This window comes from Aphis gossypii, chromosome 2, assembly GCF_020184175.1.
Source record: "Aphis gossypii isolate Hap1 chromosome 2, ASM2018417v2, whole genome shotgun sequence".
NCBI classification, from domain to species: domain Eukaryota; kingdom Metazoa; phylum Arthropoda; class Insecta; order Hemiptera; family Aphididae; genus Aphis; species Aphis gossypii.
This window is the reverse complement of record NC_065531.1, coordinates 46,075,416-46,092,669: the sequence shown is the minus strand read 5'-3', so window position 1 is coordinate 46,092,669 and position 17,254 is coordinate 46,075,416. Positions and strand designations below refer to the sequence as shown.

Here is a 17,254-nt window from a genome sequence, read left to right as displayed (position 1 = left end):
GGAAATCCTTTAGGGTTAAAGACGAACCGCGAACTACGAATTGTGCAAGATTTTTGTAAAAACATGGTTAATTTCAATGTCATTTTAAGAATGACATATTGAAAATACCATATTATTACTCAATGAAAATATCTATCAAATGCATGTGTATAACAACATTAATAATAGTACCTATTCACATCATATTACTCATTTGCAGTCTTGTTATTAATATAAATACCTACACAACCTACTTTTTTTTATACAAACATGGTTTAAAATTTATTTTTTTCACTTATCTAGTAGGTATATTTAAAAGTACCATTATACTCTATCATACTATCTTACTATCTGACTATCATAACCATACAAAAAAGGGAGTGTCTACACCTCTACACGTCCAATTTGGTCATAGACTTGCTGTCATCTAAAACAATTATATCATCAACATCATAATTTATCCCAGATAAATATTTTATCAAGTTCAGCTGTTGCCAGAAGAAGCTGCAAGATTCTGTTAAATTAAAAATATAGGTACTAGAATTTTATTTATTCTTGTAAAATATTTAATCTCGCAAAATATCCATTCTTGCACCTATAATAAATCAATTGAGATACTAAGTTAAATATACTTTAAATAATTGAAAAATCAAAATAGATAATTAGAAAATAGTACATTACAATATATTGTGGGTATTTTGTACAGTTTTAATTATGCAACTACATAAACTTAAGCTCTCCATTAAAATATTAATTAAAAATCAGAGAAGTGACTTTAATTATTATTATACAATTACGCATGGTGTTTATTAATATCTTTCTCATTAATATTATTCGAACCTTACAAATTAATAAACTGTGAACAATATTACAAACCTAAAACTAGATGCTTGCATAAATGAACGTAAACATCCAAGGTAAAAAATATATTATTTCTAGATTTCAGTCTTTTTTAAATATCAGGTCACTAATTTTTTACAAAAAATTATAAATAAACTTAATTACAACCAAATCTTATAATATATTATATACTTTCGGATACTTAACTTAGAATTAATATTTAATAAATAATACATTTTTAACCAAATAAGTATAAAATTGATTAGCACTAATATTTTAGATTTTTTTTGAGTAGTTTTTTTCTTTTTGGAAACAATAAAAAAAAATATTGACTTATTTTAATACATAAAATAAATACTTTTAAACTAACGTCTGAAGGTATCATTTCCAATGAAAAAATACATTAGACAAAATATCATGAATAAAATATTATTAATTTTTGCTGGAACGTAACATATCTACAGCATAATCCCTCCATTTTTTTATAACAGCTATTTCTTTTTCTGTTGCACCAATTTGTTGCTGAATGTACTTGAATGCAGTATCCAAAGCCAAAGCGCCACGCTGATGATCTACTCGTTGAACAATTAAATCATGCATATTTAGCTTCTTTCTAGTTTCATTGGTATTATTCTACATAAAAATTGAAAAAAAAGTATATTAACTATAAAAATGATTTTTAGTAATTAATATTATAATTGCAATAAGCAATACATAAAATATATTATGAAACTTACTTTGGAATGTGATTTAACAACTATAACTTGAGACATGGTTTTTTTGTTATTTTTTGGTAACTCTTTTGCAGTATGTTTGATTGTTTCATTAGTAGCAATTGGAAGTTTAGACATATCAGTTTTCTCATCTTCATTGTCACTGTTGATAGATATTCGAGGTCTTTTTCTTTTATTATCAACTGTTTCATTATCATTAATAATATTTTGTTTTGATACATGAGAATTAATAGAAATTGTAGGATGGAGTTTTTGTGAAGGTTTTATAGCAATGTCTTTTTCATTTGTCAATATGTTATGTTTAGTCTTAATAGCTTCTATGGATGAGATACATATTCTTGGTCTTATTTTGTTTGACGCTGAAGATATTATAGTCTCATCATACTTAACCGAGTTAGATACATTTAATTCAGGTAAACAATTTTTATGTTCTGAAACAAAATTTTATGTAATTAATTAATATATTTTTACAATTAAATAATTAAGCTAATTTTTATATCAAAATTAGTTATTCAGTAACTATAATTTATTTTTTTATCATTTGATTTGGATTGAAGTTTTTAATTCTAGTATTATATGATAAAATATATTTTATGTACATATTTTAGAATAGAAAATAATGAGTAATAACTACAAAAAAAATCGAAATTATATATCCATACACTTAGACATAAGATATATTATACATGGGATATACCTGGATACAATCAAACAATTTGTATACAATTCTTATGGCTAGGTTGGGTTTACCCAATTACTAACCAAAATGTTTTTTTTTATCAAAAATAAAAATTATTATACTGCTGCCACTAACCAACATTACATGACACAAATAATGTAATAATAACACCAATTGCTACATCTATAACTTATAATTTCCAATTTTAGACTCCTAGGGTCGTTTTTACAATGTCCTGTTAAGTTTCCTTTAACGCTAGCAGTTGAAATTCTGCCAGTAATAAAATCTACCAATAGCCAATTAAGTATTAACTGATCATTGTAAGAAAAGCTCCTAGTACATTTTCAAGTTTTGATAATATTTTTCATAAAAACATTGTTCGAGTTGAAATGTTAATGCAATCAATCTGTAGTCTGTAGTGATTACACTGATAGTAAAACGACTGTTGAAGTATTGTAATTTGTATTAGCATTTTATTATTTATTTAATACTTTCAGTAAAATAAAGAATTAAATAACATTATAGATGTATAAACTTTCCAAAAGATAAAAATTAATATACATTATTTTATAGTTTTAAAAGAGTTTTTAATTTTAATATTTAAACTACTATCATAATTATAAAAAGTAATAAAATGTTTTTACCCTCCCCCACAAAAAAAAAAATTTTAAAAAATCTTAAATACGCTACTACTCTGTTTCTTATTATTTTTTTTCATACTTACACTTGATAAATTCTAAAGAAAGTCAAGTTTAAAGTACAAATTATGACCTAATAAATAAATACAAATAATCATACTTTCTCGATTAGATTTTTTCATGTTTTCATCATCAACACTTAAATTAAGTTCTTCTTTTACTTTATCAGTATTATCCGATTTTATATCATTAGATTCACATTCTAAAATATCATCACTTTCATTTATTCCATTGGTTGTTAAATTTTGCTCGGGTGTTTGGAAATTGTCTGAAAAAATAAAAATATTGTAACTATTTAATCCAATTTTACTATTATTTATATTATTACTATTTTGGAAGTAGTAAAGTTGACAGTTTTCTATTAAAACAATTCCCCCCCCCCTCCCAACACAGGAACATTTCTAATTACGCCACTAAATTGAAAAAATAAAATTTGAAGAGTGGCTGTTTGATGCCTAGGCAGTATAGTACTAAAATTTGCCTTATATTGCTACTTAATTTGTTCCAAAATAAATGGTATTTTATACACTCATAATAATTATGTTGTACAATTTGACCAAAATATTAAAAACTCAAAAACATATAATAATTATTTCTAATTTATTTATATTACCTGATACAATTTGTTTTGTTGTACTAACAGTTACTTGTTGCAATTTTTTAATAATTGTTGACAACCATTTCACAAAAACATTTGTATTACTTTCCATCACAAACTCAATACTTTTAGCCAACTCAGAGCTAGATTTTTTAGTAGTGACTAACAGCATAATATAATCAATTATCTCATCGCCTAAAATATTTCAAAAAAATAACTTAAAATACTTAATCAAAAATATAAATAAATAATATGAATAATATATACTTTTCATAACAAATTAAAAATCAAAAGGTGGAAAGCTAACAATAAGAAAAAATATTAAATTTATGACAAAATAAAATAAATTAATGTTTAAGGGACTATTATTTCACAACTGATTCAATAAATTTTGAAAAACTGTATACATAACATAGTATTAGAAGTAGACTATTAGTATTATTAATTTTCTACTTAATAATTATGTACCTAGGTTAGTTATCTGTGATAAATTAAGTATTATTTGTAAATGGAAAATTTCAACTCTAGCTATTTTGGGGTAGAAAAACATTTCCCTAATTTTTAAAATGTATTGGAATATAATTTTTTGTTTGTTTGTTTTTTTGTCTAACATATAATTTTACCTAAGATAAAATAAATATTCATAAACATATTAAATTATAGGGGTATATTTTTGATCATTGTATATTTGAAACAATAAAAATTAATATTAACAAAATATGAACAGACTTAAAAATATATAATTATCTTTTTTATTTAAGAAATAATTTAATTATTATTATATAATATATTTATTTTAATTTATATATTTACTTAATTTGTTTTAAACATTACTAAATGTTTGTTATTTGTTAGAATAATATTATCATCAATACTAAAATGATACTTAACATACAGTAATATAACTGCACCCTGTACCATATACTATACTTATCAAAATAATAATCTACTTAAGTTAAGAATAATATATATATTAAACATAGAAATACATTTTTATGAAATTAATTTCAAAATATACAAAAACAATAACATATTTTGTACCTATTACTAACAAAATAAACAAAAACATTATACAATCGCACAAGTACAAAGGGTCAATGATATAAATAAGACCAAAAGTCTCACCACTACCAGTAACAATGTCCGAGTTATCTACCTACAAACAAATTCTTGCTAGTTATAACAACTAAGCACTTTTTCTTGTCATCGACCGTGTTAATCAAATTTAGCTAGTGATTTACTTATTTCATCCTTATAAGTAACTTCCTAATTCTGCCTCCATCTGTTTTTTGGACTTTTATCTCTTGGATTCAATACAGAGAAGGATAACCTCTGCTTTAATTACACAAGTAAGTGATCATACAACATTATATATTAAGTGTAAGAAAATTTACTTTGAATGTAATAAAACAATAAGGTTTTTCCTACATAAATAATAAATGAACTAATGCAATAATATATGTATATAACTTTTAATAAATCTGTACTCATGTCTCATACAGTCACACCACCCTTAGGTTAGATACGTAAACATGTTTTCAATAATAATAATATATAGGTAATAGAAGTAAAGTCAGAACTGTAGCTACTCCTAACCCCATCAATTATTTTTTGTTAAAAGTACTTGACTACAACATCCGAGTTAATATTATAATGTAATTGATTCATGAATCATGATTGTAAACTCAATCCATAATTTTTGATTTATTACAGTACTTTTTACAGTGTAAAATAGTTATTAAGTATTTAGTTAAATTTGTTCAGTAATATACCATATTACAATGAGTTATTTTTTATATAGGTATTATGATTATTAAAAAACTTGTTCTAAACAAAAAACATGACTTACTATTTTTTTTTTCAAATTAACAATGATCAGAAATATACATCTATAGTTTATAACATTTATAAAATTATTTGGAAATAAAATCTGTCTTAAAAATGAGACATTAGAAAAATAATAATAATTGCATCTTAAAATACATTTTTTTTAAATATTGAAGCAAAAAGTTCTAGGTATTATACCAAACTTTATAATAGTGGATATCAATAGATAAATAATGTATAAATAATTTATTATAATATCTGATTGTAAATATAGCTCTTAATAAATATCAACAAAAAATATATTTTTAAATAAATAAATAATAATGATTTTAATATCTTATAGCATGAAAATATGAATATGAATATCTTCCAATAATAATTATTACTTACTGCTATTTGCATTCATTTCTTTTAGTTTCGCTCGTATTGCTTCCTATAAAAAATAAATCATTTGATGATGTTTTAATTTAATTTAAAAATTTTAGCCAACATTATATTAATAGAATACCACCTAACAAAACTCCAAGTTTTTCAATTATTTTTTATTTTATTTATTTATTTATTTATTTATTTATTTATTTATTTATTCAGCCAAAAAAAAATGTCAATTTAATAATTACAATAAAATACATTAATAATAGCTGATACATACACTAACTGAGCTATAAGCTCGTATCTAGTATACAGAGTTCAACAATATTACAATTCGTTTAAAGTACAATACTTATACAAATAAAATATGATATAATTAAATAAACATAACATGATAAAATAGACTTAGAAACAAAAACTAACATCAGCATTACATATTATAGGTACATATTAATATAAGATATTATGTTTAGATATATTGATATTTTTTATTATTATTAAAATGCATTATCATTAGAAATAGATTTTGAGTTCCTACTATCATAAATATGTTTAAGAAATATATCAAGCACTAGAGATTTTGAAAACACTAAAGTTAATACAAAATGTTGAGATCAAGAGTTTTGAGAAAAATTTAATATACTTTAAAGTAGTACATTATACACACAAGTCAATCTGAATCTGATATGGGTCAGTATATTTCGCTGATATATTATAGATATTTTGTAATTTCTTGAATATTCAATTTGAACCGATATACCTATACCTATTGATAGATTAACTTTAATGTCTTTTTTGAAAATCTTTGGTAAACCTATCTGATATTTTTCAAGCAACAGTTAGCTGGACTGTTAAGTAATATTAAATAATAAGGAGATTCAAATAGTTATGCCATGGAAAAACTTACTTTAACTTTTATAATGACTTCGTTACATAAATTGTCCATGATTAAAATTGTAGTTATTGTTTCATATGGAAACAAAAACTGAGAAAGTCCAGTATTTACGAATTACGGATGTAAATAAAATATCGTTCTGTTGTCCAGTTGTACTCACGTGTAGCTATAATTTATTAAAACAAAGTAAACACCTTAGCACCCAACGCTTACGGCGTATGCCTGTGCCTTATACCTTAACACATCATCAAATGTCACACAATAATCACGTAAGTATAGGTATTTATAGCTATTTTTGTAGTATTTACTCGATTATTCGCAGACCGCACAACAGTAGTTATATTTGTTTACTTATGAACATTATTATTATTATCATTATTATATAAGTGTTTGAAGCACGGCTGTAGATAATATTATCTATAACGTGGTTTTGAATTAGTGAATAGTGATTCCGTGATAATAATTTAATAATTTAATTTTTAAATTATACTTCCATCATAATTATTAATTGAGTACCTATTACTTATTATAATTATTAATTGGTAGTTTGGTACATTTGATGACTAGTTACTTTTTATTAGATAGAACGATTTAGGATTTGAAATGAAAGAAATATTTCAGTTACCTGATACTTTGCCAGTATTCTATGAATCCAATTCATCAGAAAAAGTGTTAGTCGAGTTCAAAGGCAAAGATGTTTTACACATCATCGGGACTGTTGATGTTAGCGTTTTGGAAGGAAAGATAGAAACATGGGGTTATACAATGACCGTGGACACTCCAAAGACTGTATTGTACTCTATAGGATTGCGCGGATTGATTCCTATTAAATCGGCTGACGGACAGAAAGCAGTTGTTGTACTTGAGAAGAGCGGCCAAACCAGCAAATGGAAAACATTTTTAAACAAATATGCTCCCGGTATATTAAAATTAAATATATATATTAAATATTAAAATTAACATTAATAATCTTTCAATGGATTTTTTAGATTATAGCGTGTTTGACATAAACGGAAGTAGATTAACTCCACCCAAACTTTTACTAGAACTAGAAGAACAATTGGGTTGTTGGTTTGATCTAAGCAAAACTCCAATGTCAAATCCAAGACTTGTGAACGATGAACAATGGCAAGGTTTCTGTAATGAACTTCTTAATCGTTCTATTGATTTAGGTTAGTTTTATGTTGTAATATTCAACCCTATTCACAACTCATATATTTATAATTATGAATGTTTGATAATAGAACCAATTAGAGTTTTGATCGCTGGATACAGAGATTCCGGAAAATCAACAATGATGTGTTATTTCATAAATAAATTGCTTATAAAATTCGACAGAATATTAGTATTGGACTTTGATATTGGACAAAGTGAATTTCTCTTACCTAGATGTATATCAGCATTTGTTATTGATAAACCATTGCTGGGACCAAATTTTACACATTTCATGCAGCCCTTGAAGTAATCTTAATGTTAATTTGTTTTTTTTTATAATTTAATGAACTTTTCAACAAAAATTATTTGAGCTATACTTGAAAAGTAATTATAATATGTTTATGGTTTTAGATCATATTTTTTTGAAAACAATGATGTTATGAACAATGTACCACTTTACAATGAAATTGTTGAAAAAATAGTCAACGATATCAAATCAAACGATCTGGAAAAAATGCCATGTTTTATAAACACCATGGGATTTGTTCAAGGTAAAATTTAAAATTAAATTAACAATAACATTTATACATAGTTAAATGATTTTTTTTATTTATTTACTTTTAGGACCAGGACTTGAAATCTTACATAATCTTATATCTAAAGTTAAACCATCTGATGTAGTTCAGCTTAAGTTTAATGACAATCAAGATTTAAACTTGCACTCAGAAATTATAAACGACAGTACAAAATCTTCTTTGTCATATAATCTTTGGTATTTTACATCTACTGCTAAAAATAAACTTGCTAAGGCACCTCATTTTCAGTAAGTATTGAGTAGAGAAAATTTCTTTTTTAAATTGTTTTGATATTTATGTCCTTTTAGATTTGTTGAAAAGCCTATTAGACAACAATTGTTAATAGCATCATATTTCAGTAAATGTTTGGAAAGTGCAGATATTTATTTTAACGATGTTGTCCCTTACAGGTATTAATTATTATTTGACTTTGATAATAAATGTATAATAATAACATTTAATTTATAGAACTAACATCCAAAATATTAATATCCATATAAAGGATGTTGATGAATTAACTCAAGATGAATCCTTAGATTTAATAAATGCCAATGTGGTTGCTCTGTGTGTGGACAACCATACAAATTTATGTGAATGTGTTGGATTTGGTAAGTATTTTATGTTGTTGTAGTCTTCAATAATAAACAAAAGCTGATTATGATCATTTATTTTATTTCAGGTGTTGTTCGTGCTGTAAATAAATCTACAGGTGATATATATGTAACTACTCCTGTAACATCAGATGTATTGAAACGCGTCAATCAGATCAGGCTTGGTAAAGTTAATTTGCCATACACATTCTATACAGAAGGCACACAAAATCCAAAATATGTTTGTGTAAGGCAGGACAGCATATTGAATGAAAATGTTTACAGGCAACATAAAGCGTTATTCTTATAAATGTTTTAATAACAATATTGTTCCTTATCAATATCCAAAATAATAATAAAAAAAATAATAACAAAAAAAAATGAGATCAAAGTCTTTTAAGTTCTTAACACTAATCTAATATTTTTTCTGATTTAATTTAATTTAAATCTCTATCAAATCTAAAATAAAGAGCTGTGAGTACTGTTTTGGTACCATTTTTTGGAATGACTAGTGATGAAATTTGATGACAATCAGCTCTACTAGATCCTGGCAAAAATTCGCCAACTTCAAATGAACCTTGTTCAATCATCAACTCAAACGCTGCATGGCACTTATACTGGTTATTGGTTTCAAAATCATAATATCTAAAAAAAAAAAAACATAGATTACATTAATGTTTCAGAGAAGTTATAGAAAATATTTAACTTACCCAAAGGGTTTTATGTTTTGACAACATACTGTACGTTTTAAGTATGGGTAAAGTATAATGTCTTCAGGTTCGGTATCTATTAATTATATTATAAATACAAACATTAAAAATAACTTTCAAAAACGTTGATACAAATTTTACCTAGAACGGTTAAAGTTCCATGATCCAAACAGTTACGAATCATGTCAAATGATCTTCCTACATATGCTGATCGCCATTTATCCAAAGGTAATTTATTAAACTTAGGATGTTTTCGGAGTAAAAATTTACACCAACCCATTTCAATAGATAATTTATTTTCATCACATGTATACAAATTACAACCTTCACAATAGCACGTATGACCTTTTTCTAAGAAAAATACATCTGAAAAAAAAATAGTAAAATTCATTTACAAATTCTTTTTCATTATTCAGTATAAACTAACCTGGAATACTGAGATAAGCTCTGATTTTTGATGATAAATTAAAATATTGACACTGTTTGAGACGAAGAGATTTTAATATTTCATTTTGTCTTCGTTCCCTTGTATCTGGAGTATAATAACCAGACGTTTTCCCTACACGAATTGTTGACATTCTTAGTGTAGACGTATTAGCCTCGTCATCTATCCATCCAGCTAGTTCAGCCGAACGAGATCTAACATCATGGCCACTTGCTACCAAAACATTTTCATTCGTCTTATCTGTTTTCATCCAAGTTAAATCTGCCAATTCAATTTCTTCGCATGCTGGACTTTGTTTTTCATCACCTTCAAAGTCTGCTTTCTCTTCAGATGGTATTGGTTGACAAGCGTCTTCAGGTAATACGTCACATTCCATAGGCATATTTGGGACAGGATCAACAGGCGACATGTCAATAAAGGGATTTACAATGGAAACCTAGGTAGGTTGATATAATTTTCAGTAGAATTTAAAACAATAATAATATGTGTGAACTATTTACCTGTTCACATTGTCCATACAAATCAACAATACCATAACAATCAGCTGGTATGTTAAATGCAGCTATTCCAAAATCTATACGATTAACAAACAATTTTAAGCAATTTTCTCCATCAATCATAATTCCAATGATATCTCCAGGTATACAATAATTCAAATCTGGACCGTAATTACTTTTAATCTAATAACAAATAAATATTATATATATTATATATTGCATACATACACCTAAAAACTTATCAAATTTTGTAGAAAATATTTACTTTAAGACCATTAAAATATACAGAATCACCAGAAATTATCCATGTGCTATCATATCCTTTTAAAGATAATGCTGTTGGTGGTGCAGAATTATTAGTACATGTTATCTTGGATACGCCAATCATTAACGATGATTCCCACTTTTTATTTAATGCTTGGATTTCAACCTGTAAGCCAGTATTAATTATAACACATAATAATCATATATATTTGGAAATTTAAAAATACTGTGCATACCTGAAATATAGAGTTAGGTAGTAAAATTTCTGGAGTCATTGTTAACCCATGATTATAACTTTCTATTCTAGTTGCTGTACGGCCATCTCGTGATAGGCGTATATTGCGACCTCGCCAGTCATTAAATTTCATTAATTTAAATGTAGACTGTAAATAATTACAAAATATTTTATTTTATTAATACTTCCCATTATACACAATTTTACCTCGTCTATAAAATAACTGATTTCTGATGAACCGCATTCGCTCATATCTTCATCTAGTACGGTCATTCTTTTCAGAACATTAATTGTAGTGTCTCTAAAATTAAGTAATTAAGTAATTAAAAATACATACAACACTGATTTAAATTAAATTGTTAAAGAATTTAATTCTAACACTTTAACTGATTCAGATATATCTGATGTATGTTCACTGTTACACTGTGAAGAAATCATTTGCACATTTGTTTTAGAATCTTGATCCGTTTGTATTACTTTCGCCGAAATATGACAACCGTACAAATCAATTACGCCATAAATAACCTAATATCAAGTTAATAAATTATATTTATAATATAGACTATAGTACAGAAAACTCTTAAGAAAACAGAAAAAAATTTAAGATAACTAAAAATTAAAAATGGAGTCTTATTGTAATAATAGCTAAAATTATTATATTCTGTGATTCAACATAATAAGAATTTATTGTACCATAGCAAAGGATTATTTAAAGTGGTGATTACTTCTGGTACTTTAAGGAATAATGGATAGATGTTCAAGGGATAATGTGATAACTTTTATTGGTGGGAATTATTTATTATTTGAGGGCAAGTTCAAGTAGTCAGTAGGTGGTTATAATTATGATAAGGTGAATGTTGAAAAAATTTTGTCTACATTTTTAAATTAATCATAAAATTGCTGTAATATGCTTACCTATTTTAGGGAATATTATACAATACTAAATTTAGTAGAAAACTTTGTTACCTCAGGTGCATTATATACAGCGATTCCTTGATCATAGCCATTCACAAACAAATGTAATGTTCGGTCTGCTGTATACTTAATACCGACTCTATCACCTTCTCTCAGTCTATCTAAGCTTGGACAATAGTTGTTCATAATTAATGATTGATTGTACCATACTTGGTTGCCTAGAATACATTCATTATCTTAATTATATAATTAAAACAATACAAGTAACTGACATACCAGAAAAATACCACACATCTTCTTTCATACTTAAATCTTTGATATTAGATGGCAATGGAGTTTCCGGCAAAGAACTAACAACACCAATTCGCATACTTCCTGCATAATTTGTATTACATTTTACTATTAATATTTGAAATAATTCATTCGGCTGCATCTTATTATCACATATTAAGAGGCCCCCTTTAAAAGATTTTACTCGAGTTGCTGTCCTATAGTCTTCAATTAGTTTTATGTTCTCTCCATAAAGAAATTGAAGTAAATTAATATCTCTAAAATATAGAACATAAAATCAACATTATTTCTAGATAAAAAAAATAATTCATCATACTTTTGTCCTTTAACTCCAGTTTCAGTCTGAACAGACATTGCATCATCCTGTGAGCAACAACTTGTGTCTGAATCACTATCATCACATCTAATTTCTGGTGGACTCTGAATAGTAACTTGAGTGCATCGACCATATATATCAATTACTGGATATAAATTTGGAGGCACATTGGTACAAGCTACTCCTTGATCATTTCCATCCAAAAAATAATTCAAACAACCATTGTTATGTCTCATTACACCAACCACCGAACCAATTTTAACTTTGTCCAAATCCAGTGAATAATTATATTTAATTGCTAAACCATCTTTCATCACAGTACATCCAGATAAAACCCAAGTATCATGATCTAAATCTGTCATAGTATTTGGTAGATCAGCAGATAAAATGTTTGGGAGAATAGTAGTAACACCTAGAAAATAATTTATATCATCTATCATTTCAGTAATATGCTAATATTACTTACCAACTTCTATTGAGCCTGACCATCTATCATTAAGTTTATCCACACTAACAGAAAATAATTCACCATCTTGCAACATTTGATTGACTAGAACAATTGACTGACTAAATTCATACTCAGAATACAACCTGTCAGCTGTACGGCCACGTGACCCAGGAACTATACGTGCATTTTTTCCGTGATTAGGAAAGAATCTAACATTATTTCTATAATGTGAAATAAAAAATAATTAATTAAGACTATTGATATAATTTGTAAAATATTACATACTTATATGGAGAAATCTGATCAACATTATCACGACATAAAGTAATTTGTGCTGCCTGACCATATAAATCAACAACACCATACACTCCCAATGGTATATTTTTAGCAGCCTCTCCTTGGTCTATGCCATTTACATAAAAGTATAAAGAGCCATTTGATTTGACTATAGCACCAACACGGTCTCCTACCCTTAATGTATCTAAATTCACTCCATATTGATTGACAACGGTAATGCCGTTATGCATAATTCCCACACCAGTCATCATCCAAGTACCAGAATGTACATTAGTCATAGTTAAAGGATAGTCAATATCTCCAGGACTATGTGTTGTTACACCAATTTCTATTGATCCTGCCCATTTAGTGACTAGACGATCCAAACGTACTTCAAATAATTCATTTAAACGTAATGGACGATTGGTTAACACAACACCGTTATTAAAATCATCTAATGCGCTAAAATTAAAATAATTAATAAATAAACTAATTAATAGTCAATTTTTCTTACTTTGGCCTGTAAGCAACAGTATTATTATTAATGACTAGAGTATGTGCACCGCACATTGGATGGAATTCAAGTAAATCCTCATTAACTACTGAAACAAAATAAACACAGTGTTATTGTCAACTAAAACAAAATATGATATATGTCTAATGAATAAGGTGCCATTTTACAACCTTTATTTTAATTCAAATGTATTATTTTCAATTGATAAAAATTTAAAAAAATAAATTACCACATAATATACAAATGCAAATTTTTTTAACATCAGAGATCAAAAACTTTAGACTAGAAGTAATAAGACAAATAATTCTGACTATATCTTAATTTTTAGCATAAAAGATATAATGAATCATGGATAAAAATTATGCTTAATTTATTTTATTTAAATAAACTTGCGTTGGTTTTCATTGGATAAAGTTATTGAATTGCTTAGCCTTGTTAGCAAATTTCTTTCCTCATTAACATCGCGATCAACAATAGTAACTTTAACCGTTCTGCCATACATATCAACTACACCCCACACTTTAGGAGGTAAGTTAGAAACAGCTACTCCTTGATCAAGACCATTGATATAATAATGTAGATCACCATTTCGCTTTCGTATCAGACCAATACGATCACCAACCTTGAATAATATAACAGATTTAGAATAAATTAATATCCATTATGCTAAACAATATTGTAATTTATAATACTTTTAAATCATCCAGATTGAAATTTCCGTATTCTCGTCTAATTCCTTTACCATTGGCCAATATACCGCGTCCCGACATCATTGAAGTGCCAGTCCTCAAATTAGTCATTGTTGATGGTATCGGAATAGCTCCCGGATCATGAATAGTAACACCTACCTCAACACTACCACTCCACTTGTCTACTAATTTATCAATGCGAATCTGAAAACCAATTAATAATCAAGCTTGTAAAGTTGTAAATAAGTATATGTATTACATTTTGGTTTGACATAATAGTAATCTTTACCTCAAACAGTTCATCGTCGAATAAATTTCGATTGGTCATGACCACACCATTATTAAATTCGTCAAATGCCCGCAGCCGCTTGGCTGATCTACTATTTGAAGACAGTTTCACCAATGTGCCGCACCGCACATGAAACCTTAAACGGTCGTCCCACTCAGGCATTTTGATTTCTAACACCGACAATTATGTAGCACCGTTACGAAGCATCATTTTGACTTTTTTTCAAATTTAATTCCCCGAACCAAATGTTCATCCGATAGTTACAGTGTCGGATTACATGACAATGCTGTATAGACGAATCTATTTCGTCATTCATCCGTAATTAAATGAAAATATAGGACTGTACATTTATCTGCAAATCGTGGAATGAAGTAAACATTGTTTGTAAATCGGTAATCGGTGGAGAACTGAAAGAGACAGGGGATGAAAGTTGAACTTGTAAGTTGAAAATGCCGTCTGGGGCATCTAAAGTTGTGTAATATAGTATGAGTTCAGCCTTTAGCGTCTATACTTTTATCACCCGTTGTCGGCGAGCGATTGGAGTATAAATAGTATGAGACATGAATGCTGATAACAGTAATAACTGATTAGTGATTTTCATGTCGTTTTTTTTTTTTAAACCAGGGACCACGGTCTTATCAGACTTATTGCTTACCTCTTACTTTATTACTTATTAGTATCACAGAATAAATAAATAGTATGAACTGTTAGTATGAAGTATGAACTAAGGTATTCCTATGATAATATATTTCAGTTCTTGAATCATGTCTATTATTGGGGATCTGATTGTTTAGCAAAAATGCTACTTTTTAAAGGAGTATAATAGAATGATAATTCTTATATATTAATAAAACTAAGTACGTTTTAAATCGTTCTGAATTGAATAAAGTAAATTTTATTATAGCTTTTTTTCCATTTGGTCCTATTTTTTATTATTTGATCAATTTTCATGAAAATTTAACATATTTTTACGTATATTATATTTTGACTGTCTATAATATAAGTATTATTATAAAATCAGTGAAAAAAAAAACAGTAATAAATATAAATGGATTGATAAAATAACTAGGTACCTATCGTTTTTGTGATGGAATTGTAGTAAATGACTGTAAGTACCATTTTTTTTATGGAAAGAGAGAGTATGCACCAAGTACACCAGTTGATCGTTGATGTGAAAAGGTTATTTTTTATCGTATTATGTACAAAAAAATATATTAGATCCCAATAAAATGAGTTTTAGGTTTTAGCGAAAATAACTTGACCGTATAATGGTCGTAAATACGTTTTTAATATTTAATGTAATGTGTATAATTTAAATTCGTATTTTTAGAATTAAATTTTATAAATGCTGTTTTTTGATTTTTTCGACTACTTAAAATATTTGTTTATATAAATAATTAATTTTATACAATGATGATATAAACATTTTGTGAAAATTTCAAGTATCTATAGTTTTTCGTTTTTAAATTATAACATAAAATATTAACAGTTTGAGAATTAATAGTTATTAATTTATTATATACCTATGGATGAATAAATATTCACTATTATTTTACGTGTGTGAAGTTGGGGGACCATAGCTAGGGGACTATTTACTCGGACGACTAGTGATAAGAAGCCTTGTACGTTGTGTTGCATTTCATAAAAGTTCAGGGGTGTCATACTATTGCACCGAAACCGTCAAGTAGATGTCGCCCTATGTTACACAGTAATTGTTGTAAATTGTATTGTTTTAAAAGTATATTTATAAATAATTTCTATTGGCGTTATTACCACAATAATTATACCGAACATACTGACATAATATTGTAAATCAATAATAATGGAAAGTTAGGTTATAAATTCAAAATTCCTTTAAAGACTATACAATATTATAATCTAACTCACGTCTAACGTTTAAACATGTAATTTTTCTTGAAGTATTTAAAACATCAATTTTTACGGAAACAGGTATGTATAAACTTCTGTCTACTGTACTGAATAGTTATAGAGATGTAAGTCTTTTACTCATTATTTAAGTATGTAATACCTATGTCATATTCTGTTTCCCTATCCACACAGTGATGAGTAGTCACCTGAGTAGTCACTAATTATTGTATTATGATTTTTCCATGGTATGTTTACATCACAGTAAATAGAACCATATTTATTGTGAAATATTACCTAATGTATTGTCTAAGTTATAATGAATATTAATACATTTATTTGGAATATAAATATAAAAATGTAATGCTTAAGAACTATTCAACTATGTATAGTGACGTATTTAGACATTTTGCACCCCATTGCAAAAAAAAATTTGACGCCCTTAAGAGGCCTAACCACTGGAAATATGGGAGATCTTAAATCGTTTTTCCTCAAAAAACAACATATATCCTGAATAGTTTTAGGTTATCCCCATGTAATTCATTGTAGTGTTGTAA

At 26.9% G+C, this 17,254-nt stretch overlaps 3 protein-coding genes across 5 annotated transcripts; 1 reads left to right on the top strand and 2 right to left on the bottom strand.

Annotated features, from left to right (window-relative positions):
* Nucleotides 1-641: 641 nt before the first annotated feature.
* On the bottom strand, nt 642-6,960 carry LOC114129794 (zinc finger CCCH domain-containing protein 14-like). 2 transcript variants are annotated; one of them, XM_027994632.2, is made up of 6 exons: nt 6,635-6,960; nt 5,746-5,788; nt 3,544-3,723; nt 3,031-3,198; nt 1,557-1,984; nt 642-1,452 (listed from the first exon to the last, which is right to left on the bottom strand). In XM_027994632.2, the coding sequence occupies exons 1-6, from the start codon at nt 6,671-6,673 to the stop codon at nt 1,252-1,254; spliced, it is 1,059 nt and encodes a 352-aa protein (XP_027850433.2). In that variant the 5' UTR covers nt 6,674-6,960; the 3' UTR covers nt 642-1,251. The 2 variants fall into 2 exon arrangements, with proteins under 2 accessions (XP_027850433.2, XP_027850434.2); XM_027994633.2 differs by lacking the exon at nt 3,544-3,723.
* Nucleotides 6,961-7,073: 113 nt separating this feature from the next.
* On the top strand, nt 7,074-9,323 carry LOC114129793 (polynucleotide 5'-hydroxyl-kinase nol9-like). Its single transcript, XM_027994631.2, has 8 exons — nt 7,074-7,541; nt 7,612-7,794; nt 7,867-8,083; nt 8,189-8,328; nt 8,402-8,600; nt 8,661-8,762; nt 8,821-8,960; nt 9,032-9,323. The coding sequence occupies exons 1-8, from the start codon at nt 7,226-7,228 to the stop codon at nt 9,250-9,252; spliced, it is 1,518 nt and encodes a 505-aa protein (XP_027850432.2). The 5' UTR covers nt 7,074-7,225; the 3' UTR covers nt 9,253-9,323.
* Nucleotides 9,221-15,380, bottom strand: LOC114129792 (neuralized-like protein 4). Of its 2 annotated transcripts, none has more exons than XM_027994629.2 (18): nt 14,832-15,380; nt 14,546-14,746; nt 14,247-14,475; nt 13,854-13,941; nt 13,349-13,801; nt 13,082-13,284; nt 12,616-13,027; nt 12,285-12,556; nt 12,060-12,226; nt 11,473-11,618; nt 11,301-11,394; nt 11,095-11,241; nt 10,860-11,024; nt 10,598-10,777; nt 10,080-10,533; nt 9,794-10,018; nt 9,653-9,728; nt 9,221-9,587 (listed from the first exon to the last, which is right to left on the bottom strand). In XM_027994629.2, the coding sequence occupies exons 1-18, from the start codon at nt 14,991-14,993 to the stop codon at nt 9,380-9,382; spliced, it is 3,882 nt and encodes a 1,293-aa protein (XP_027850430.1). In that variant the 5' UTR covers nt 14,994-15,380; the 3' UTR covers nt 9,221-9,379. The 2 variants fall into 2 exon arrangements, with proteins under 2 accessions (XP_027850430.1, XP_027850431.1); XM_027994630.2 differs by having other exon boundaries at nt 13,854-13,938.
* Between the last annotated feature and the right edge of the window lie 1,874 nt (nt 15,381-17,254).